This window comes from Nicotiana tomentosiformis, chromosome 2 (assembly GCF_000390325.3).
Source record: "Nicotiana tomentosiformis chromosome 2, ASM39032v3, whole genome shotgun sequence".
Taxonomy (NCBI): Eukaryota; Viridiplantae; Streptophyta; class Magnoliopsida; order Solanales; family Solanaceae; genus Nicotiana; species Nicotiana tomentosiformis.
The window spans coordinates 125,025,205-125,048,508 of record NC_090813.1 but is presented as its reverse complement, the minus strand read 5'-3'; the positions used below and the strand labels follow the sequence as shown (position 1 = coordinate 125,048,508).

At 38.9% G+C, this 23,304-nt stretch overlaps 2 protein-coding genes across 8 annotated transcripts; one reads left to right on the top strand and one right to left on the bottom strand.

Annotated features, from left to right (window-relative positions):
- The first annotated feature begins 15,205 nt into the window (after positions 1-15,205).
- LOC104097561 (uncharacterized protein At5g39865) lies at positions 15,206-17,137 on the top strand. The gene has a single exon (XM_009604144.4). The coding sequence runs from the start codon at positions 15,702-15,704 to the stop codon at positions 16,701-16,703; it is 1,002 nt and encodes a 333-aa protein (XP_009602439.1). The 5' UTR covers positions 15,206-15,701; the 3' UTR covers positions 16,704-17,137.
- Positions 17,138-17,502: 365 nt separating this feature from the next.
- Positions 17,503-21,231, bottom strand: LOC104097559 (binding partner of ACD11 1-like). 7 transcript variants are annotated; one of them, XM_070196072.1, is made up of 5 exons: positions 21,101-21,231; positions 20,222-20,381; positions 19,556-19,631; positions 18,393-18,506; positions 17,503-18,187 (listed from the first exon to the last, which is right to left on the bottom strand). In XM_070196072.1, the coding sequence occupies exons 2-5, from the start codon at positions 20,335-20,337 to the stop codon at positions 17,732-17,734; spliced, it is 762 nt and encodes a 253-aa protein (XP_070052173.1). In that variant the 5' UTR covers positions 20,338-20,381; positions 21,101-21,231; the 3' UTR covers positions 17,503-17,731. The 7 variants fall into 7 exon arrangements, with proteins under 7 accessions (XP_070052173.1, XP_009602437.1, XP_070052174.1 ...); XM_009604142.4 differs by having other exon boundaries at positions 17,503-18,184; XM_070196073.1 differs by lacking the exon at positions 21,101-21,231 and adding an exon at positions 20,979-21,090.
- Between the last annotated feature and the right edge of the window lie 2,073 nt (positions 21,232-23,304).

Below are 23,304 nucleotides of genomic sequence, written 5' to 3'. Positions count from 1 at the left end.
GTTTTGCCTCGATTTTGGCCTTCGATCGAGGTCCTCGATCCTGGATCTCGATCCTGGCCCTTGATCATGGCTCTCGACCCTGGTCTTCGACCCTGCCTTCGATCGTGGCCCTCGACCCTGGGCTCGATCGTGGCTTCGAGCCTGATCCTCGACCCTGCCTTCGATCGTGGCCCTCAACCCTGGTCTTCGACCCTGCCTTCGATCATGGCTTCGAGCCTGATCCTCGATCCTGCTTTCGATCGTGGCCCTCGACCCTGGTCTTCGACCCTGCCTTCGATCGTGGCACTCGACCCTGGGCTCAATCGTCCTTGATTCTGGGCTCGATTTTCTAACAGAAGAAATTTCCAACATAAGGAATTTGCAGCAGCTGTTGTAGTTCAATTTTTGATCCGTTAACCATCCAAAACTCACCCGAGGCCCTCGGGACCTCAACCAAATATACCAACAAGTCCTAAAATATCATACGAACTTAGTCGAATCCTCAAATCACCTCAAACAACGCTAAAACCATGAATTACGCCCCAATTCAAGCCTATTGAACTTTGAAACTTTTCATTTCTACAAACAATGCCGAAACCTATCAAATCACGTGCGATTGACCTCAAATTTTGCACACCAGTCATAAATGATATAACAGACCTATTAAAATTTTCAGAATAGGATTTCGACCCCGATATCAAAAAGTCAACCCCCGGGTCAAACTTTTCAAAAAGTCAACTTTCGGCATTTCAAGCCTAATTCCTCTACGGACCTCCAAAAATATTTTCGGACACGCTCCTAAGTCCAAAATCACCATACGGAGCTATTGGAATCATCAAAATTCAAATCCAAGGTCATTTACATATAGGTCCATATCCGATCCACTTTTCTAACTTAAAATTTTCAATTATGAGACTAAGTGTCTCATTTCATTCAAAATTCCTTTCGGACCCGAACCAACTAACCCGATACATCATAAATCAATTGCAAGGCATAAATTGAGCAATAAATGGGGAAATGTGGTTATAATATTCAAAACGACCGGTCGGATGTTTACATTGACAATTTCAAGTCGAACACATATTGTGCAACATGAAAGGAAATTGCTAAGTTAAAACTTTATATTATAACAATTGAAATTTATTGATGAATTTCCTGGAAAAAAAAAGGATGAAAAGCAGAGAAAAATGAAGGAAGAAAATTGGGGAAAGAACAGAGAAGAGAGAGAGAGAGAGAGAGAGAGAGAGAGAGAGAGAGAGAGAGAGAGAGAGAGAGAGAGAGCATGGATGGGGATTCCTTATTCAATTCCTAATATAAATGGATACTCATTTAAAACTAATTTGTATATGATTTGTAAATTGTATATGTCCATGTAATTAAGTTAAAACTTTATTAGGGAGGGCAATAAAGTTTCAAATATAGTATAGGAAGGTAAAAATCTCTCTGCAATTTACCTTCTCTATTTGAATTACCTATTGTTGTATCTCATTCTTTATTTTGATAATAATGGTGTCGGGACCAACTTGCGTGCATCTTGATTAATTCCATTAGGTATCTGCTACCTCCTACTAGAGTTATTCCACCAAGGCTTCGACATATGAAAAGAAATAACCTAGTAAATTTGCTTTTATTAGAATTTAACCTGAAACCTCATAGTTCTCCACCCACTTTACTGCATGACATATGAATATGACTAGCTATATATCATCGTATTAAAATAGATTCTTGGTTCGTTAAGAATTTATTGATTGCTTTTATGTCTGGAGAAAATGTTTACTCTTTAGTATTAATTTATCAAAGGAGAGACCCCCAAAAAAAACATGCGCGCACACACAAACGCATACAAAACTTTGCCTTTCTATGTTTTTCTTCTTTCCCTTCAGGTAACCACAAGTTAATCTCTTCTAATTAAAAGCATTAATTGATAATATGGTAACTGATTTACTACAACAAGTTCAATTACACGGATAATGCAAAACTTGGCTAATTAGTATTACTTGCTATGTCCTACACAATAAGAGGCGCATGTAAGCACGAATTATGATGAACTCAGCAACTCTGATCGGCACCCTGCAAATGTGTTACAAAATTCATTAAGTATAAATAATTAATTTCAAACCCAGTAAATCACAACCGTGCTAGAATCTCAAACTAGAACCTATAAAGGTCAAACGATGAATTTGTCTAGGAAATTACATCGGGTGAAAGCAGAATCTGATGCTCCATGAGAAATACAAGTGGATAAACTATTAGATCCAAATCTTAGCTACTCTGCAATATATTTAGTTTGGCTATTGGTGGCTTGGTACGTGCAGTGCATTTTTAAATTACCTAGAAGATAAAACTATCGATAATATGTGTAAATGTGTAATTAGTATAAGAGAATGCTTATATAGTCCAGGTGACAGGAGTAAAGGCAAAGATCTTTTTCATTCCCAAGATTTGAACCAGAATCTCCAGGTAAGAGTGGAGTATTTTTTTCTTTAATGGGGTCTTACGCGACTCAAACGAATTAATCGAGACTCAAATGCGGAACAAATATCCATTGAGAAACAAGAAAAAGATCCTAGCAACAGATAACCATGTTGATATTATCTCCTTCTCATTGAAACTCATAGTCCTTCTACCATGAGATGAGAGTTATTAATCACGCAATAAAGTATATACTAAGTTTTTTATCCAAGAATTTATTGTCATTCTTCTAACTGTCGGGTAACTTTTTCTACTTACAAAAGTAGTAAATTCCTTTATATATATTTTTCATAATTACTTTATTGTTAAAATTGCTTAGGTAAAAATGGTTTAATCAATTTAATTAACATTTTAATGATTCTAATTATCATATTATATAAGAAACAGTTTTCAACAGAAAATAATAACCCTCTTAAACGTCAAAGCTCTTTAGTGACTCCAGCCAATTCTTCCTCTGCATAGACTAATAAAAGAACAATAGAACATTCAATATTTAGAATGTATCCAAAAAGAAGAAGATTTTAATACTTAATAAAGATACAAGAACCAATATATGAGATAAACTGAAACTCTACTTTCATCCGTTATTTATGTCGATCTGCTACAGTACTCTGTCAGTCGTAATAATTCATATAGAGTAGTATATATTATTTGAGTGCAAAATACTCTATCTTCAGGTACCAGTTCGTGGTTTTGAGCGGTGGAAACGTATTAAAGGTTCATGGGATGAATTCAAAGGTATATATGTACCAGAGTTATATCAATGATACATAGATTTTAAAAAGGTTTACAAAACAATTAAAACAAGGAAAGTAAAAGTAACATTATAAACTAGATGAGAAAAACCCAAATGGTTGTTATAATTCTGTATTGATGTAATAGACAATTAAACTTTCTGAAAAAACAAAACAGAAAGTTAGTAATACTTGTTTAACGAAATAAATTCTAAAAAAACAAAACAGTATAGAAATAAATCGAGCCCACTGAATACACAGTGTGTCCTTAAGGAAATTATTCCCCTCAAGTACCCGAGGTGCTGGAATATATCCTCCCAAGATAGAACGATTTAACTCACCGGAGTGTTGGTACCAAAACGCCGGTGAACAGCGAGCCACTCGAAGGCTGTAAAACACACTGGAATTTTTGTGCAGAAGAAGAAGAAAAATATCAGAAAATTTGGTAAGGAAAGATTCTACGATTCAAACTCTATTTATAGAGTTGCTGGCATTGTTTCTGTTGGAACAGAGTTGTTTGAAATATTGCGGAAAAATGTATTTAAAATAATCCGGGAAAGAAATCGGAAGCCGAGCGAGCGACGACGACGGCGGCGCGCGACTTGCCTTCTTCTTAACTCTTTAAGAGCTAGAAGAAGAGCAATTATATATATACCCATCAAACGCCTTTTCTTTCTCCGATATGGGACAATGTCCCTTTGCCAAAGGAAACTCAAATATTTCATTTTTGCTCCATTTCTCATTCACCCTCTTTAAGCTACACAAGCTTAAAATCCCAAGTCCCCTTAATTACCACTTGTATAATACTTACAAAGAAAATGCTAAACTCTAACTACTACATTAATTTTACTTTTAACAGACTAAAAAAACTAATAATATGTATGATACTTACAAAGAAAAACGAAACATAAGTAGAGTCATAAATCAAACCAAATAGTATATGTATAACTGCAAATTAAAGAGAGATCTAGGCTTGCTATTTTACTGGTTAATCTATCATCATTTGCTTGCTTGGTTATTATCCTAATAAGACTGTTTAAGATATTTTCAATTATATAATTTTTGGACACTAAAAAAGTGACCACTGACTAGTTGAAGGGAAGGAAATTGAAATTTGTGTGAATGATGAACCTAAAGGCGCTTCTCTTTCTTGATAACAAATCTTAATTGACTGACATTAGAAATTGATTTGGTGAAAGATGGAGGTGCGTTGGCGCCGAGAGAACGGAGGAGATGACTAAACTCATACTCCCTTGGCCAATTGACTTGCCCAAAAGCCACCCCGATCCCTTTTTTTCTTCCAATTTACTCTCTCTTTCTATCTATAGAAAGTAGTATTACTCCACTCACCCAACAACCATGAACCACCCTTCCTATATATAACCCATACCCCTTCTCAAAATAATGGTTTTGATGTAACAATTCATATCCATCCTCACTTCTGACGTGCTCTATTTTGTCCACTTTCAGCTGACGCTTATATTGAACTTTCTCGTTTCTATTTAGATACATATTTCATTTATCAATAATTAATTTGACTAAACTTTAAAGTTAAATTAGATTAGTTTAAATTAATTTAAAATTAAAATTTAGACATTCAAAAAATATACGAAAAGTACGATAAGTTGCAATTTTTCACATGTCAATATTGTTTACCTTTAAAATGAATAATAATTAAATTTGTACGCGGTTTAAAGGATACGTGGTTTAATTCAATACGAATGATCAAAGAACAGTAAATAACTGAATTAAAAAGAAATAAAACGATCAAACCAAGTATGGTGAAGTAACTAAGCCTGGCGTTACACCCAAATGTTAAGGATCGGTTTCAATCGAGCCCTCGGAATAGGGCTCGGTTGCAACTAAATGGATGAACACCTGAAGAACACTTGAACAATTACTGAAAGCCAAAAGTAAACTTTATTGCTTTGATATGTGTGCCAACAGTGACCCCAGAAAATGAAAAGATTCTCCCCCTTATATAGTATGGGAGTAAAATTCTTTCCTTCCTTTTCTCTCATGAAAACACGATTTACAGCCAATACCGAGCGTGATCCGTGTCGTAATATCCGGATGATGGCGGATATTTCGGCTCTCTGCTTGTCTTCTTTAACCGTTTCTTCCTTTACCCTCGGTTCTTCGTATTGCTCAAGCTGGAATCTCTTCGGGTTTGGCCATGCTCGATTCCCGACGTGTCAATTGTCCACTCTTATTTTCGTTCTGCACGCACCCTCGGCCTTACTCGAGCTAGTGACGAGTAGTGTTGTTCCTCGCTTCTCAACGGGAAATGGGGGTAACTTTATTCCCGATTTTACTCGTACACAGATAGTCCCCTCACTTCTTGGAGAGTAAATTATAGGAGCAATGAGAAATGACTAGTTAACCTTGGTTCCTTCCCATGCACACTATGAGCAAGTTGACAAACCGAAATATCCCATCAGTCGCGTCGCTCTGATTTTGGACACGCGTCTGCCGCGTATTGATCATCCCCGGTAGTTACCGAATTCGAAACGTCATGCACATATTACTCTTTCCCTATAAAAGTACTGGTTACCTATTTTCACTTTTTTACTTTCTGATTTTAAACTTTCTTGAGTTACCCTCGAGTTTTTCATTTGTTCATCAATCCTTCAAATCTTCATAACATGTTCTTCACATCTTCATATTTTTATATTTTCTCTTCAAATCTTCATACCAAACCTTCAAACCTTCATATTCTCATATAGCGATGGCTAAGACTTCGAAATCAGTACCGCAAAATACTACCCCGATGACTTCTTCCTCGGCTACTCGCACCGAGGCAGTGCTTCTGGTAGTAGACTCAGGACATCCCCTTACAGATTTCATCCCCGGAGGCTGCTCCATAGATAATGACTTCAAGGTCGAGAAAGCCTCCGCACAAAGAGACCGAGGTGAGGAAGCGTGGAGGTACGTTTTCTCCATCACTAAGGAAATGCTTAAAGTAATCCAATAGGACTGCCAATGGGAAGGCAAGGACATAGTCATTCTCAGTCCCGACGAGGTCATCACAACACACGTGGAGGATATTTAAGTGTTTACACGTATCCTTTCACGTTTGGTCTGGTTGATACGGTGATCCTCGAGTTCTGTAAGAGGTACGAAATCTACATCGGGCAGGTTCATCCATCCTTTTGGAGGATCGTGACCCTTCTCCTCCACTTAGTGAACAGCACGGAGGAGGCTCGGTTCACTGTCGACCACCTGCTCTGAGTTTACAACCCCCGAATCTTCCGAGGAGGGTTAATCAAACTCGCCCGTTGAATAAAGAAAGCTCTCTTCTCCTACATAGACGAGGACAGGGACCGAGTTTGGCAGGGTAGGTTTGTCCGGATAAAGACCGGGGGCCTCATTCCTTCTGAGTTCATGCCATTCCCCTAGAAATGGGACCCAAAACGTAAGTTTACTTTCTCTTAAATTGCCAAAGTACTTTTGCGTACCTACTTTTCATTCTCATTACTTGTTTCATTCGACATGTAGTTGTCGCCCGAGTTCGCAACACGGTCCCGCATTTTAAGGAGTGGGTCGAGGGCATATGCAAGCAACTTACCTATCCCGAGTGTGAGTGGCACAAGCTCTCTAGAGGCAAGTGGGAGGCTCGTTCTCATGGTGAGTTCCCCCTCCTTTCTTGATTGAATTCCTTATTTTGTCATTGCTACGACTAAGTCCTTTTTTTACAGGTTTGCCTAAGACCACCAAACTTCAGGAAATCGCTAACGTCAGAACCTCGACCCACGTCTATGAAACCCTCCTCTTCACTAGAGCCCGTAGTCGAAACTTCTGCGAAGAAGGAGGAGGAGAAAATGAAAAAGAAGAGATCTCTTAACTCCTCGGACGCTCCTGTCCAGGCCAAGAAGAGGAAAAGGATTGTGTTCAGGGTCAGAACGAGCACCAAGAAGGCTTCGGGCTCCCGGGCCCCAAATTTCGAGGCTCTTCATCGGCTGAAATATTTTCTCGAGAATGATGATGACATGGAGTTCATCACCCACAAGCCAATCCACGCTGACTAAGAGTTGGTGGCCCCAGAGGGGGGATGCTCGTAAGGTTGAACCCTCCTCAGCTCGGGGGTCCGAGGAAGAACAAAGGGCTACTGCTTTGCGAGAAGCCCCTCTGATCCTGATGAGGGTCATTTCTGAAAATGCCGCCTCCATCCATATGCGGGAGTCGCTGCCTCTTATGGAGGCCAATTTGGATGAAGCTCGGGTCGTTGAAGAGAAACCAACCGATGCGTCCCGAGCTGTGGATGATTCCCTTAACTCATTTATTGAAGGCGTGGACGTTGGCATACTGGAGGATTACTCTGGCTTTGGCCACCTAGAGATCCCCAAAAAGTTCGTGCAACCGGGGTCAGGTGGGCCAAGTTCGAGCTCAAAGCTTGAGAAGTAGTTTCTTGCCCCGAGTGTGGACCCTAAATAGAAAAAGACGGTAATGTTCACAGTATCGACGGATACTAGCATACTATCCGGGCTAGTCGGAGTGTCCAACTATCTCCGTTCCCTAGTAACCGAAGAAGACCAAGTGAAGATGAACGAGGTAGACGGGACAAGCCTTTTCAACGAGGCTAAGTAGGCGCTGAGTAGGGTATACCTCTTTCCCTTTTCATCTTAAAGAGTTCTCTTTGCCTTAACGATGTTTTAACAATTTTCCTTCTTTATATCTCGGGCCTCGATGCTTCATCATCAAAGCTTTTACCAGTCCAGGATAGAGGTGAGTCACCTCGAATTCGAGCTCAAGGAGCAGGTCTGGCAAACAGAGATGTACAAAACTCTTTTGTGAGCAGAAAGATGAAGTCCTTAGGGAGATAGTCGACCACTCCGTCCTATAAGCCGAATTGGAGAAAGCCCAAAAGGAGGCCTCAAAAGCAAAACAAGACCATGCCCTTCTGGTTGAAAAGGTAAGAGTGCTCGAGATCAATAACGAGAGGTTAAACGCAAATACTAATGCCACAACCTCGCAGGTCCAGGAGAAAATATCTCTAATCGACGAACTTAGGTTCGAAATGGACGAGGTCAAGGCTTCGGCTGACAAGCTGGGGCGCAAAATGGATCGCCTAGCATCGGAGCGGGATGCTACCAAAGATGACTTGCCATCGACAAAAGTGCAGCTCCGAGTGATGAAAGAAAAGGCCGACAAATGATCTCAGCTGAATGAGGAGCTCCGGGCACAACTTGCCTCGGCCGTTGCAGAACATGATGCTCTCGGCCAAGAGTATACTACACTAAAGTCCAAATTGTAGGTGGATTCGAACGAGGTCTCGGAAGTCGAGGACATGGTGGCCCAGTATAAGACTCAAGATAGCTGAATCTCGTATTATAACGAAGGCTGAGTATGTGAATTGGCTGCCTCGGAGGGAGGCTCTCGAAGAGGTCCAAGCCAGGGGGGTGACTTAGAAGCCGAGATCGAAGAGGCCAAGAGGCTCAAGGCCGAGGCCAAATTGAGGTACCAGTTCGAGGGTTCGAATAGCGAGCTGGGCTCTGATGAAGACTAGGTAGGAAATGCCTTAGCTTATTTTTGTCTTTTCTTGTATTTGTACATTTTGTACTTTGAGGCTGTTTTCTCGTGCCTCTATAAATACCTTTCGGTGAATATATATATGTGTGTGTGTGTGTGTGTGTGTGTGTGTGTGTGTGTGTGAAATTACCCTTCGACTACATTTTATGCCCTTTAACTTTTCTACATTTGCTTATATTAGGAATTAGGATACGTAACCTGTGTCTCGGACTTAATACATCATCAATGCCTTGGCATAAAATTTGACATTGCTTAAATTATTCAACTTCCAAAGCCCGAATTTAGTCCGGGTCAAGTAACGACTCCGAGTTGCTTTGACTTCGGGAACATCCAATGAAAATGAAACTAAGTCTTTATTAAAATATTCGAATAATTTATCTGGACACAATTAATCTTTGTTTAAAGTGGCTCTTTTCATGGACGTAATTCGAGTCCAATTGATTTGATCAGATCAGACATGATTTTTATGGATTTAAAAGGTGTAAGGACCTTACTTCTTATATGTATGAAACCCAGACGTCTCCGAATCATTTGAATATCGGGGTCGAAGCTCCAATGGCTTTGTACCTTAAGTTGGCCGTAGCCTTTCGTATTTAGGCCCTACCTCGTAGGCTTGGTGCCCTCGGAATTTAGTAATCTGGCTTGTCCAGTCTTTTTGTCACACGGCAGTCCCCAGTTCGAGGCGAGTCGTATGCTTAGGAAAAAGGATTAGGCATGGTCTTGTGGAATCTTACTACCCTCGGGGTTTTATGCCCCCGGTTAATGTTGGCTCGTGGATTTAGAAAGTTCTGAACCTAATATTTATTCTAAGTGATATAATGATAACATTGCTCGTGTAAGCATGAACCAAGTAAACATATAAGGTTATTTCCTCACTTTATTACTTAAAATGTAACGTAAGTAATCGAGGATACAAAAACTATCCACCATGGCGAGAATGAACTATACGGGTACATTTTGCTTGACCGTTTGACCCTTACAATAAATCCTATTATTCTAGCCTTTGCTTTCGATGTCGAATAGGATTATCTTTGAATTTTCTGAACTTAGATCTTCGATTCTTGACTCAGGGTGTGATACTCCCCTAGTACTCGAGGCCAAATTTTGAGGGCTCGAGTACAATTGATCCGATATAGGTAGTCCCCGATCCTAGACCGGTCTTCAAAACTATAGTAGCACGCTTACTTGACGTAAAACCCACTTCGGTAAAAAAATGGTTGAAGAATAAAAGAGTGCAACACGTGCTTTTAGACCTAATTCTTGGGCTTGACTTCTATTGAGTACTTGCATGGGTTAGTTCAAAGGAAAATAAACCTTAGACAAATTTAGGTATTCATACCTCAACAATAGTACCGCTTTAAGTGTGCCACATTCCAGTTGTTTGGTAGTTGCAAGCCATTTTCGGATTTAAGTCGATACGAGCCTTTCCCGATTATGCCAATGACTCTGCACGGTCCTTCCCAGTTCGGGCCTAGTTCCCGGCATTCGGGTTCTTGGTATGTAGTGTGACTTTTCTCAACATTAAGTCCCTGAATTGGAAATGCCGAAGGCTATCCCTTCGGTATATCTTCCCATTCACTGCTTTTGAGTTGCTAACCAGACCAGGATGATTCTTGCTTTTCATCTGCTAAATTTAGGCTCGTGGCTATGGCCTCGGTGTTTGATGTTTCCGTAGCATATTGTAGCCTTAAGCTCGGCTCTCCCACTTCTACTAGAACCAAAGCCTATGCGTCGTAGACTAGATAAAATAGTGTCTCACCGGTACTCGACCTATAAGTTGTTCGATATGACCATAAGACCTCGGGCAGAATTTCTTTCCACTTTTGTTTTGAGTCGGCCAACCTTTTCTTCAGGTTTTGTAGTATGGTTTTGTTAGTCGACTCAACTTGACTGTTCGCGCTCTAGTGATTGGCGGTCGATAAAACCTTTTTGATTTTGTGATCTTCAAAGAATTTATTGGACTTGTTGTCGATGAATTGTCTCCCATTGTCACGTGTAATTCCATCTGGTATCCTGAACCGGCAGATTATATGATCCCAGATGAAGTCGATGACCTCCCTTTCTCTAACTTTCTCAAATGCTCGAGCTTCAACCCACTTGGAGAAGTAATAGATCATGAGCAAGATATACTGAGCCTTACTAGGTGCTCGCGGTCAAGGACCTACGATATCCATTCCCCACTTTATGAACGACCAATGGGAAAAGACCGGGTGAAGCAGCTCTCCTGGTTGGTAGATCATTAGGGCATGCCTTGACATTCGTTTCATTGTTTAACAAAGTCCTTCGCATCATTTTCCATTTTGTTCCAGTATTACCCGGACCTGATCAATTTCCGAACCAATGATTCCGCTCCTGAATGGTTTCCTCAAGTCACCTCGTGGACCTCCCTCATCACATAATCGGTCTCCCTGGGCCCCAAGTATCTTGTTAGTGGTCCGAAGAATGACCTTCAATACAGTTGGCCTTCAATCAAGCAAAACCTGACAGCTTTAGTTCGAAGGGCCCTTGTTTCTTTAGGATCGATGGCAATATCCCCTTCTGAAGGTAATCCACATACTTGTTTTGTCAGTCCATAGTCAAACTCATTGAGTTTACCTCGGTATGGCCAGACTCAATCACTAATCTCATTAATTGCACTACTGTTCCGGAGTTGAATTCATCTAAGTTGATTGATGATCCTAAATTAGCCAACGCATCGGCCTCGTTGTTTTTATCTCAAGGCACATGGTGTAACGTCCATTCTTTGAACCGATGTAACACTACTTGTAACTTATCCAAGTATCTCTGCATCAGGTCTTCTTTGACTTCAAACGTTTCGTTAACTTGGTTAACAAAAAGGAAGCAATCGCACTTGGCTTCGATCACCTCAGCCCCCAGGCTTTTAGCCAGTTATAGACCTGCAATCATAGCCTCATACTCCGCTTTATTGTTAGTCAATTTCACAGTTCTAATAGATCTCCTTATTACATTACCTATGGATAGTTTTAATACGATTCCCAAGCCGAACCCTTTTTCGTTTGAAGCACCGTCCGTGAATAGGGTCCAGACCCTCGAGCTAGTTCCCGAGGTAAGTAATAATTATTTATCGACCTCAGGGATCAAGGTTGAGACTTTATAGTTGTTCGGGGTTTGTAACCTCTACGGTCCATTTTGCTCGTCGTCCTGAGAGCTCGGGTTTATGCATAATATTCCTTAGCGGGTACGAGGTCACGACATATATAGGGTGACATTGAAAATATGGTTTTAGTTTCCTAGATGCGCTTGGCAAGGCAAGCGCTAATTTCTCTAGATGCGGATACCTCGTTTCGGCATCACCTAGGGTTCTACTAACATAATAGATGGGAAATTGAGTACCTTCTTCTTCCCGGACCAGGACTTCACGTACCTCTACCTCGGACACTGCCAAGTAAAGGTACAGTTGTTTGTTCGCCTTCAGGGTGCGCAGCAAAGGAGGGCTTGATAAGTATCATTTGAGTTCCTCCAAAGCCTTTTGGCACTCCGGGGTCCAAGCAAAGTCGCTCTTTTTCTTTAGCAACGAGAAAAATTGGTGGCTTTTGTCCGACGACCTGGAAATGAATTGGCCCAATGCGGCTATTTGCCCGGTCAGCCTTTGCAATTCCTTGACGTTGTTGATCACGGTGATATTTTCTATGGCCTTTATCTTAACTGGGTTGATCTCTATTCCCCGGTTAGATATTATGAAACCGAGGAACTTGCCCGAGCCGACTCCGAAGGCACACTTCTACGGGTGCAGATTTATATTGTATTTTCTCAGTATGTCGAAGGTTTCCTGCAAATGTTTCAAATGGTCCATTACTCTCATGGACTTACCTAGCATATCGTCAATATAAACCTCCATTGATTTCCCTATTTTTTCCTCGAACATTCGGTTAACTAGGCATTGATACATGGCACCGGTATGTTTTAACCCAAATGGCATCACGTTATAACCCGCGAGTACCGTGATACTTGCATATCAAATTGTGATCCCTCTATGCAAGATCGTCTGTGCAAGATCGTACTGGAGTGGCCTCGACCACTTGGTCTCCTTGATGCGATCGATAGCTGACACTATACCCGTTGCATCCACATTGAAGTTATATTCTGATAAACTCGGGGCATCTCTGACCCCGGGTGATTTGTCGAAACTATTTTTATTCACCAACCCTCGTTTTATTGGACCCTGGTCATTTCTTCTATCGTTCCTGGTCGGATAATGACTGGGTCCATTTACCCTTCTATCTAAGTTGTAAGGTCGGTACCATTCTCAAGGCGGCCTCGACTCTTGATCCACTGTTCTTTTAGACTTGTCATTTGTTCTGTTGGGATAAATCGACCCCAAGGGAGCCCCTAATTGGTCGCCCATACCTATTGTGGACATCGGCCCAGGTAACCGCTGGGTACTCTACCAAATTTTGCTTTAGTTGTTGAGACGCAACCGAACTTTAGGGGGTGAGCCCCTGAGTAAATGCCTGAATGGCCCAATCGTCTGCAACCGGAAGGAGGTCCATTCATTCAATCTGGAATCTTGACACGAATTCCTTAAGCATCTCGTTGTCCATTTGCTTGACTTTGAACAGATCCGATTTTCTTGTCTCAACTTTAATAGCACCGGTGTGGGTTTTAACAAAGGCATCTGCAAGCATAACAAACGAATCAATAGAATTTGGAGGTAAGTTGTGATACCATATCATTTCTCTCTTGAACAAGGTTTCTCCAAATTTCTTCGGCAATACGACTCGATATCGACATCCTCAAGGTCGTTGCCTTTTATTGCGCATGTGTAGGAGGTCACGTGCTCGTTTGGATCTGTGGTCTCATCTCATTGTATTTGGGAATATCGAGCATTCGAAACCTTTTCGTAATTAGCTTTGGTTCCGCACTCAGGGGGAAAGACTTCTAAATGAAGTTTTTGGAATTGGGTCCTTTCAATATCGGAGGTGCTCCCGGGATCTTATCGACCCTCGAGTTGTAAGTTTTCACTTTCTTATCGTTCGCCACTATCTTTTTTTGCCAGATTCCATCCACTTAGTAAATGCATCGAGCATCTTCATCACCTCGGAAGTTTCTGGGTTCGGACCCGTCGAGTTCTGTGATAATCCGTTCTTCCCTCTGAGTGTCTTTGCCAACTCGTTCCGGTTATGCCACGTTGTGTGCGTGATTTTGATTCTACAGTTGTGCTATTGCAATTTACTAAGCTTGAAACATCTCAAAAAGAAAACGCGAACCAACTTCATCACCTCCCCATTCAGGTGCCTCGCGAGCCGATGGCCGAGGTGCCCCATGAATGCTGATATCGGGATGAGTTGGTAGGTTGATGTTGATAGCAACTTGTGAATTGGCATCAACTAGGTCATCGATCGGAACGCCATTGAGGTCAACATGGGGTACGTTGTTGCTTGGCACCACGTTGTTATTTTCATCGTGGTGGCCTGATTCAGCGTCTACACTTAAGTGAGCAGATTGGGAGTTTGACATATTAAATAATCCTGAAATCAAATTTCAAAGAACAAGTGTAAAATAGAGTGTGTTATGAAGATTCGTATTAAATCATCACTATTAACCTTAGCCCCACGATGAGCGCCAAACTATTTACCCTTAAAATAGATAATAATTAAGTTTGTACGCGATTTAAAAAATACGTGGTTTAATTCAACACGAATGATCAAAGATCAATAAGTAACTGAATTAAAAAGAAATAAAACAATCAAACTAAGTGTGGTAAAGTAATTAAGCCTGGCGTTAGACCCAAATATTAAAGATCGGTTTCAGTCGAGCCTTCGGAATAAGGCTCGGTTGCAACTAAATGGATGAACAGTTGAAGAACACTTGAACGATTGCAGAAAGCCAAAAAAAACTTTATTGCTTTGATATATGCATACCAACAGTGACCCCATAAAATGAAAAGGTTCTCCCTCTTATATAGGATGAGAGTTTTAACCCTAATATAAGTCTAAATAAGGTAAAAAAAACTATTTCCTTCCTTTCTCTCATGAAAACACGATCTACAGCCAATACCGAGTGTGATCCGCGTCATAATATCTGGTTGATGGCGAATATTTCGGCTCTCCGTTTGTTTCTTTAATTGTTTCTTCCTTTACCCTTAGTTCTTCATATTGCTCGAGCTGGAATCTCTCAGGGTTCGGCCATGCTCGATTCCCCACATGTCATCTATCCGCTCCTGGTTTCGATCTGCGGGCACCGGGCACCCTCGGCCCTACTCGAGCTAGTGACGAGTAGCGTTGTTCCACGCTTCTCAACGGAAAATTGGGGGCAACTTTATCCCCGATTTTTTCCGTACACAAATATGATAAAAGAATATTTTAAAATATCGGTCAAACTTCACACAGTTTGACCTTCGATAAGCAAAATGTGTCATCTAAATTGAGACGGACGACACGGACGAAGTAACTGAGAAGACTCTTAGTGGCGAATAGAAAAGAAGGCCATACATTATCGCAGCAAAAATGGTCATCTTGTTGACTTACACTTCTCTTTCTTCGTTCATCCGAAATCGACGGCGAGGATCTTTCTGATCATCTTCTTCATCCTTTGATCAAGAAAAAAGGATATAGATGTGTGATGCTTTCCAATGATGCAGAATTCTATGCCCTATTTTGCACAAAACAGAAATTTCCAACTATCTTTCTCTCTCTCATTAATTCAGTGATTCTCTTCTCTTAAATACTCCTACTGCTATTTAATGTTACTATATGTTTCCTTTTCTTTATCTGTGAAATGTTAGCACAAAAATTCCTCTATTTTAAAGTCCTCGAGATTTGTTTACTTAATCTCTGGAATCTTTAACCAATGCATTACCCATCCAGCTCATTCATCTCAGAATATATGTTCTTCTTCTAAACTTTTCCTTCCATATCAATATACATATTCAAAGAAAAAAATCTTTGATTGATCTCTTTCCATCCACTGCTGTAAACACTATTCTTTTTGACTACCAAAATCAACTTCTGGGCTGGATTTTCAACAATGGGTTGTAGGAATTCGAAGCCAAAGGTATGCCAAAAATGCAAGACACAATATTCTCCAGTGCACCGAAGCTACTCAATGTATAAAGATTTTCCTACTAATACTAACACTAATGGTAGCTTTCATCTGGTCTCTCTCACTTCCTCAACATTAGGATCTCTGAGGCTTGATCCACTGAACAAAAGTATCAAAGATGATCTTTCGTTGTTCGAAAAGGGTGGCAACGATGAAGGGAAGATTTATAAAGAAGAGTTCGAAATGGGGTTGATTGAGGCAAAGACATGGTCCCAAATGATCAATGAGAAAATACCCAAAGTGGTTCCTAAGACGCCCATTACAACTCCTGGCGAGCCAGAGAGTGTTAATGTGTGGGAATTGATGAAAGATTTGGAAGATATTGATCCTATTAAATCGCCTCATCATGTTCGTAGCTTTTCTTTCCATGTCTTTCCAGATCCTTATGATCATCAACTTACTCCCAGACTGAAATCAAACTATGAAGTAACAGAGTATAAATTGGTGCAACATGGTAAAGACAAACTGGTTGTTTACTTCACAAGCCTAAGAGGGGTAAGGAAAACATACGAGGACTGTTGTCATGTTCGGATGATTTTGAAGGGATTAGGTGTTAAGATCGACGAGAGAGACATATCAATGCATGCAGGGTTCAAGGAGGAGTTGAGAGAGTTAGTAGGAGAGGGATATAGTGGTAGGGGTTTGCCTAGGGTATTTGTGGGGAGAAAATACATTGGTGGGGTTGATGAAATATGCAGAATGCATGACGATGGGCAGCTTGAGAAGGTAGTAGAAAGCTGCGAAAAGGCAGAAGATGGAGTTTGCGAGGCCTGTGGAGATATGAGGTTTGTGCCATGTGAAACATGCTATGGGAGTTGTAAAGTATACTATGAAGCAGAGTATGATGAAATAGATGAGTGTGGCTTCCAACGATGCCCAGATTGCAATGAGAATGGGCTAATACGATGTCCAATTTGTTGTGATTAGATTTCATCAGTTTTATGGTGCTCTCATGTTCAGGTGCTTGCTGTGGATTCTCACATGACCAGCTTTGTATTACAAAGACAAAGATGGGCGGCCAATCTAAGGCGGTTTTTACGGGTTCAACTGAACGCATTGCTTTTCTCTTGAACTATGTATACATATGCAAAAGCATTTAAAATATGTACACATAATAAGGACTCTAGATCTTGAACTTTCTGCTGATGGGCAAGGTTCAAGCACCAAAACTGATACGAATATCAGTTAGCCACCAGATTATCCCACTTCTCTAGCACAATAGTAGCAGTAGTGGAAGAGTAGTAGCACTTATCCAACAAAAAGACATGATTGAAAAGGTTCAAATAATGGCTTTTGCAGCATTTGGCATAAAATGGAGTCCAGTTTGTTTGATGGATTAAGAAGCTTTACTAAGCAGAGGCAACTTGACAGTAGTTGAATCATCTGAACAATAAATACTATAGTAACTTAAAGTAGTTCTGAGGATTTTAAACCACATGAAAGTAACAATCTCTTCCCCGATTTTTCCCACTCTAATGTGGTCTGATCCTTCCTCGGCCACCGCGGATAGCTGGAGCTTAGTGTCCCGAGCTATCCTTTTCTTTTTAGGACTTGCAATTCTAGGCACATTCAAAGCAGTAGTGTGCTTACAACTCCACAATGAAGCAAGTTAACTTTGCCAATAACACGTATCATTAACGAATGACTAATACCAGCTTACTGAAAAACATGACATGGATGATCAACTTGCAATGCAGGCAAGCGTATTAGTTACTCCACATTGTACTTCCACGAGGAAAAGAAATCAAATCGATTGATTGTAAAATATCAACATATTACCACAATGTATTAATCATATTTAGATCATGTAGCCCACTCTCATTTGAACACCGCAAACTATATCTAGCTAAAACTTTTAATATTCACATTCATGTAAAATCTTAAGTCTCCATGAAAAGCTTAAAACCTTTGAACAACTCCATATTGGCAATGTTGCGTCAACCCTATTTACCTCTTTAGTCCATTTGCAGAGGAACTGTTTCTTTTTTGACACCATTATTACCCAAGTCAGCAGCCACCTTGGCAGCCCGATTCAGAGCATCTGAAACCCAAAGAGCTCCCTTGGAGAAGTAACTACTGTTAACCACAGTAGTTGCAGCAGCTACGGCTGTTTTCCCTGTAAAAGACGCAGCGGACATGGTAAGTTCAGAAAGATGGTACTCTTTGTCCACGGATTTAACAGTCTCCATGCCAGACTGAATTCTATCAGTAAGCCCCACTCTCTTGCTGAGCTCTGCCACCTTTGCTGCTGCGGTGGATGAGACCTGATATGATTCATCAAATGCTTTGGCTTTGGTTAGCGCATCCTTACTTAGTTCATATCCCTTCACTATCATGGTTTCAACTACGTGCTGTGCCATAGTCACAGCTTCTCCAGGAGTTGAAACGAACTCATTTGTGTGAGTGCCCTGCTAGTTTACAGCAAAATTTCAACAATGACATCAGGAAAGCTGCAGCATAAAGAGAACCCCTGGAAAGTGGAAATAGGGGAACAAAAAATAAAAAAGTATAAAATTTCTTTACATTTACCCTCATAGACAAGCAATAAGAGAGTTGATTGTCCAGAAAAAACAAGGTAAACTTTAATTAAAAAGGAGATCAAACGCAAAAAACTACCGCATAGCTGCTTCCATTCTCCACCTTATCCCTAGAGTTATTCCAAGGATCAAATTCATCTATTTGTGCTTCCAAGCGAGATACACGAACACATTGATCTAATATAGTGGATCCCTGAATCAAGGTTAACAAAGTTAATAATAGGTTAAGAATTTATCTGACACATAATATCATGTATAAATTTAGTGAATGTATAGCGGCTGAGAAATAATTCTAGCATTTATATTTGATGTGCATATGTACAATTAAAAACAGAGAGAACAAGAAAAGGAAGAAGAAGAGCACAAGAATAGCACACAGAGCTATTTAAAAAGAATTTCCAGATGTTGCACAAGCTGTTAATTTATGTTCAGCTAGCAATCAAAAGGCTAGTGCACTTACAAGTGGGAGAAAAACAAGAGACCAATCCAAATTAGAAGTTCAAACAATATAAAGCAAATTGACGTCTAACTACTTAGGAATCTAGATATAAATACAAATATAGTATTTTTTTTCATTGACGCTTCTAAAAGTGGAGTTTAGCAAGCTACTGCTAGCTCCTATTTTGGTAGGTTGACTACCTCTCCCTGTTAAAACAGAGAATTTAAAAGCTTTGAAGGAGACAGTAAGAAGAAGCTAACAAACATCATTCCAAGATTTTACTGGTTAATTTTAACTTTTACAGAAGTTGCTGAAGACGATCCCATTGATGTACATCTTGGTGGTATCAGAAGTATAAACTTGACCCAACGGCACGTAAACATGCAGCATTAAATATTTTACATAATTCACCTTGCAGTTTATTTCTGCTAAATAGAACTATCCTAACAATGGAGTAAAGGAGAAACTTACACTAAGTAATATAGCAGTTTCCAGCGCATAAGTATCTTTGAATGTAACATAGGCTATAGAAGCATGTTCGCCCATCATGCAGCATTAAATATTTAGCATAATTCACCTTGCAGATTATTTCTGCTAGATAGAACTATCCTAACAATGGAGTAAAGCAGAAACTTACACCAAGTAATATAGCAGTTTCCAGCGCATAAGTATCTTTGAATGTAACATAGGCTATAGAAGCATGTTCGCCCATCATGCAGCATTAAATATTTAGCATAGTTCACCTTGCAGATTATTTCTGCTAGATAGAACTATCCTAACAATGGAGTAAAGCAGAAACTTACGCTAAGTAATATAGCCGTTTCCAGCGCATAAGTATCTTTGAACGTAACATAGGCTATAGAAGCATATTCGCTCAATCTGCATTCAGTAAAGGCAACTATTAAAATCAGGAAAGGGTAAACATCGTCCAGTTTTTTCATACAACTAATTAATAAAAGCATCAAGCTATATGTATCTGTTCCTTTCTTTAAAGTTTAAACATTCTACTGACTAAAAAAGTTTGGGATGCCTTATAGTGAGTATCAGGACATCGACATCATATCCTTCGCTAGACAGTAGAGGCACATGCACATGGGTTTGCTAATATCGAACATTATCAGATGCATGACCTTGTTCTCTCTACTGCAAACGTCTCAGAAATTTCAACCATAATAGAAACACATGCTCTCTTCTTGACATTTCAATATTCGATATATTCAGAAGAAGTAACCGGGGAAAAAAGTGGCAAGATGTGTCTTATTTGACATATTTCGTAAGACACAACTGCAGTAGGCCATGCAAACATAATAATATTGATTAGGCATTCAGCCAGTAACTCTTAAATTATAGAGCAATTCTGGAAACAAATTAAATCACCAAGAAAAAGTTTACAGCACCAATAATAATCAGCTCGAAATCACAACTATGCTGCAGCAGAAATTGCAAACTCAAAACGAATGAAAATTTACCTGATGATCTCTACTTGTTCAATTTCACCACAGTGAGAGAAAAATTCATAGACATCTTTCTCCGTAGCTTTGGGAGAAAGACTTGTGACTTCCGCAGTGTAATGACCCAGATACATGGATATAGACACAGTTCAAACTCCCAAAATAAAGGTGAATTAACCTGATTAAATCAAGAATACAAATCATTCAGAGCTTCTGAAAGAACTGATATGAGCTAAACATAAAAGTTAAACAAAGTCCATTAATATCCATCACCACATTAATACTTGTTAATTAAGGCTAATGGAGGCCACTTTTAAGGGAAGGAATACTGCAAATACTAAACTTCCATATTTACAAATACTAGTTTCCTACGAGTATTCGAGATGCTGAACTTCAATATTTGAATTTCAAGTGAAATATTAAAATATTATCTGAAGGTGCAGTTTAAGTGAAATACTCTAATTTTCCTACCATCATAAATCTTCAAGTTTTTTCCAAGCAAGTTCATAGCCAAACACAGTGTCAACTTCCACAAACTTTTTATCAACTTCAATTTCAAATATTCCTTTTTTCTTTTCAACTTCAACTGAAATATTGTCCAAATGCCTACTAAACAATTTGACCTCGAAGAGAAATTAGGGGTTCTAACAAAAGCATAGATTTTCCAAATCTACCAAGATATTCACGAATAAAATGGGAAGGTGAAAAGTTCCTAGAATTGGAGATAATACACATTAGGGTAAAGCGAAGGGATTTCAGTACCCAGAATCCGTACCTTAAAAGGAGGAACGATTGAATTTACAAATGCATCTAAAGTTCAATAAACAAATAGAAATTCATTTATTGGAATTGGAATTGGAATTTCCGCATTAAAAATTGATACGAATCAGAATTTACCTGATAATATGGTCAACGGAATGTAGCAAGTTGGCATCTCTGAACCGCAAATGCAGCCGTGATACATACAATCAACTCTTATACTCCTATACTATAGAAATGCTATAATAATATACCTCTTGTATTTTAAAATTAAAATACGGAAAAGGCCCAAAAATGATCTTGTGTTATTCGAAATGCATCAATTGTAATCCCGTTTAAATTTGAGTCCATAAATGACTCTGCCGTTATAGAATGGGTCTAATAATGTCCGTGTGTTATTCGAAATAGATCAATTATAACCCTCATTTAAATTTGAGCTCACTAATGACCCTCCCGTTAAAGAATGGGTCTAATACTGTTATTTCCCTCAGTTAGTAATGATTAGGGGTGTAAATGGATATTTAAAACCCAACTAAACCGACAGAACTGTACCGTGCCGAACCGATTTTTAGGTTTCTTTTAATAAAACCGTAGGTTTTTATATAAACATATAATTGTACCGATAATTAGGGCAGGTTTTTTATTTTATAAAAATAAATCGAAAAAATATTGAACCGCACCGAATAAATTTAAATGTGAATATATGTTTCACATGTAAATATACCGGACCTAGACCCAGTATAAATATATGTTTCACATGTAAATTTATTCGATACGGTTCGATATTTATATATTAAGTTTAAAAATAATAATGGGTCTAATATTTATAAAGAATGGGTCGAATAAGTTTAAAATTTGAGCCTAATAATGACCTTGTCGTTAAAGAATGGGTCTAATATTTATATTTGTAAATAATAATGTACAAATTTTAATATATTATTATTTTTAAACTTAATATATAAATATATGTTTCACGTGTAAATTTATTCGGTACGGTTCGATATTTTTTCGGTTTATTTTTATAAAATAAAAAACCTATCCTAATTATCGGTACAATTATAGATTTAGAAACCTAAAAATCAGTTCGGTACGGTACGGTTTAGTCGGTTTTTAAATATATATTTACACTCCTAATCATTACTAACTGAGGAAAATAGCAGTATTAGACTCATTCTTTAATGGCATGGTCATTAGTGGGCTCAAATTTAAACGAGAGTTATAATTGATCCATTTCGAATAACACAAGGGTTTTATTAGACCCATTCTATAACGGCAAGGTCATTTGTGGACTCAAGTTTAAATGGGGTTATAATTGATCCATTTCGAATACCACAAGGTTATTTTTGGGCCTTTTCCATTTAAAATAAAGCACTTATGTCCCTATATTATGGATATATTCTTGAGTGATATTTTCATTTTGCTAAGGTGAATAATTAGGTGTATTAAAATACAGTCAAAAAAATTATGTATTTGGTTATATGAAATTTAAGACGGACGATAAACATTTATTTGATTATTTGATTAAAATAGATGATAAACATAAACATGTATCTTTCAAAACATTTAAATGGGAAATGACTCACAAATCACTTACTCCCCCGTTCTAATTTATGTGAACTTGTTTGATTGGGCACAAAGTTTAAGAAAAAATGAAGATTTTTGGAATTTGTGGTCCTAAACAAGTCAAAAATGGGCTCAGAGTATTTGTGTGGTTATAAAAACTTCTCATTAAGGGTATAATTATAAATTTAAGCAAAATTATTTCCAAATTTAGAAATGGTTCATTTTTTTTTGGAAAGGACCAAAAAGGAAATAGGTTCACATAAACTGGAACGGATACCAATAATATTAATAACTCTATTGGATGTTAAACACGTACACAATTTGTATTTTCTAAATTATAATATTTTATTATGTAGAATTTCTCGTTTTAATTTTGTTTGCTATTTATTATTCCACTTCAAATTATCTGTAAATTTTTTGGTGGAAGATTTCCATTATATAATGGGTTTAATAGTTTTTCCATTCTAATATTCCTTTTCTTATACACCAAAACTTTTTTCAATAATTCAGTGACAAACACTTAGTTGCTTCTCAAATTAGGACAGGGGTCGCAGATTTGCTGTCTCTGGAATAAAAATTTGGACCACAAGGAGAGAGAGATCTCAACGTCAGTAATTTAGTGCCATAATTTACATTTGACTGAAATGGCAGTCCTTTAATCTATAATGGCCCATCCCTTCCTGCACGCCTCTAATTGGCTAAGAGTTCCGAGTTCTTACAATTGCTGGTCCTAATTAAGATAATGTTTCACATTGGTTATGTAAAGAAATCTAAAACTG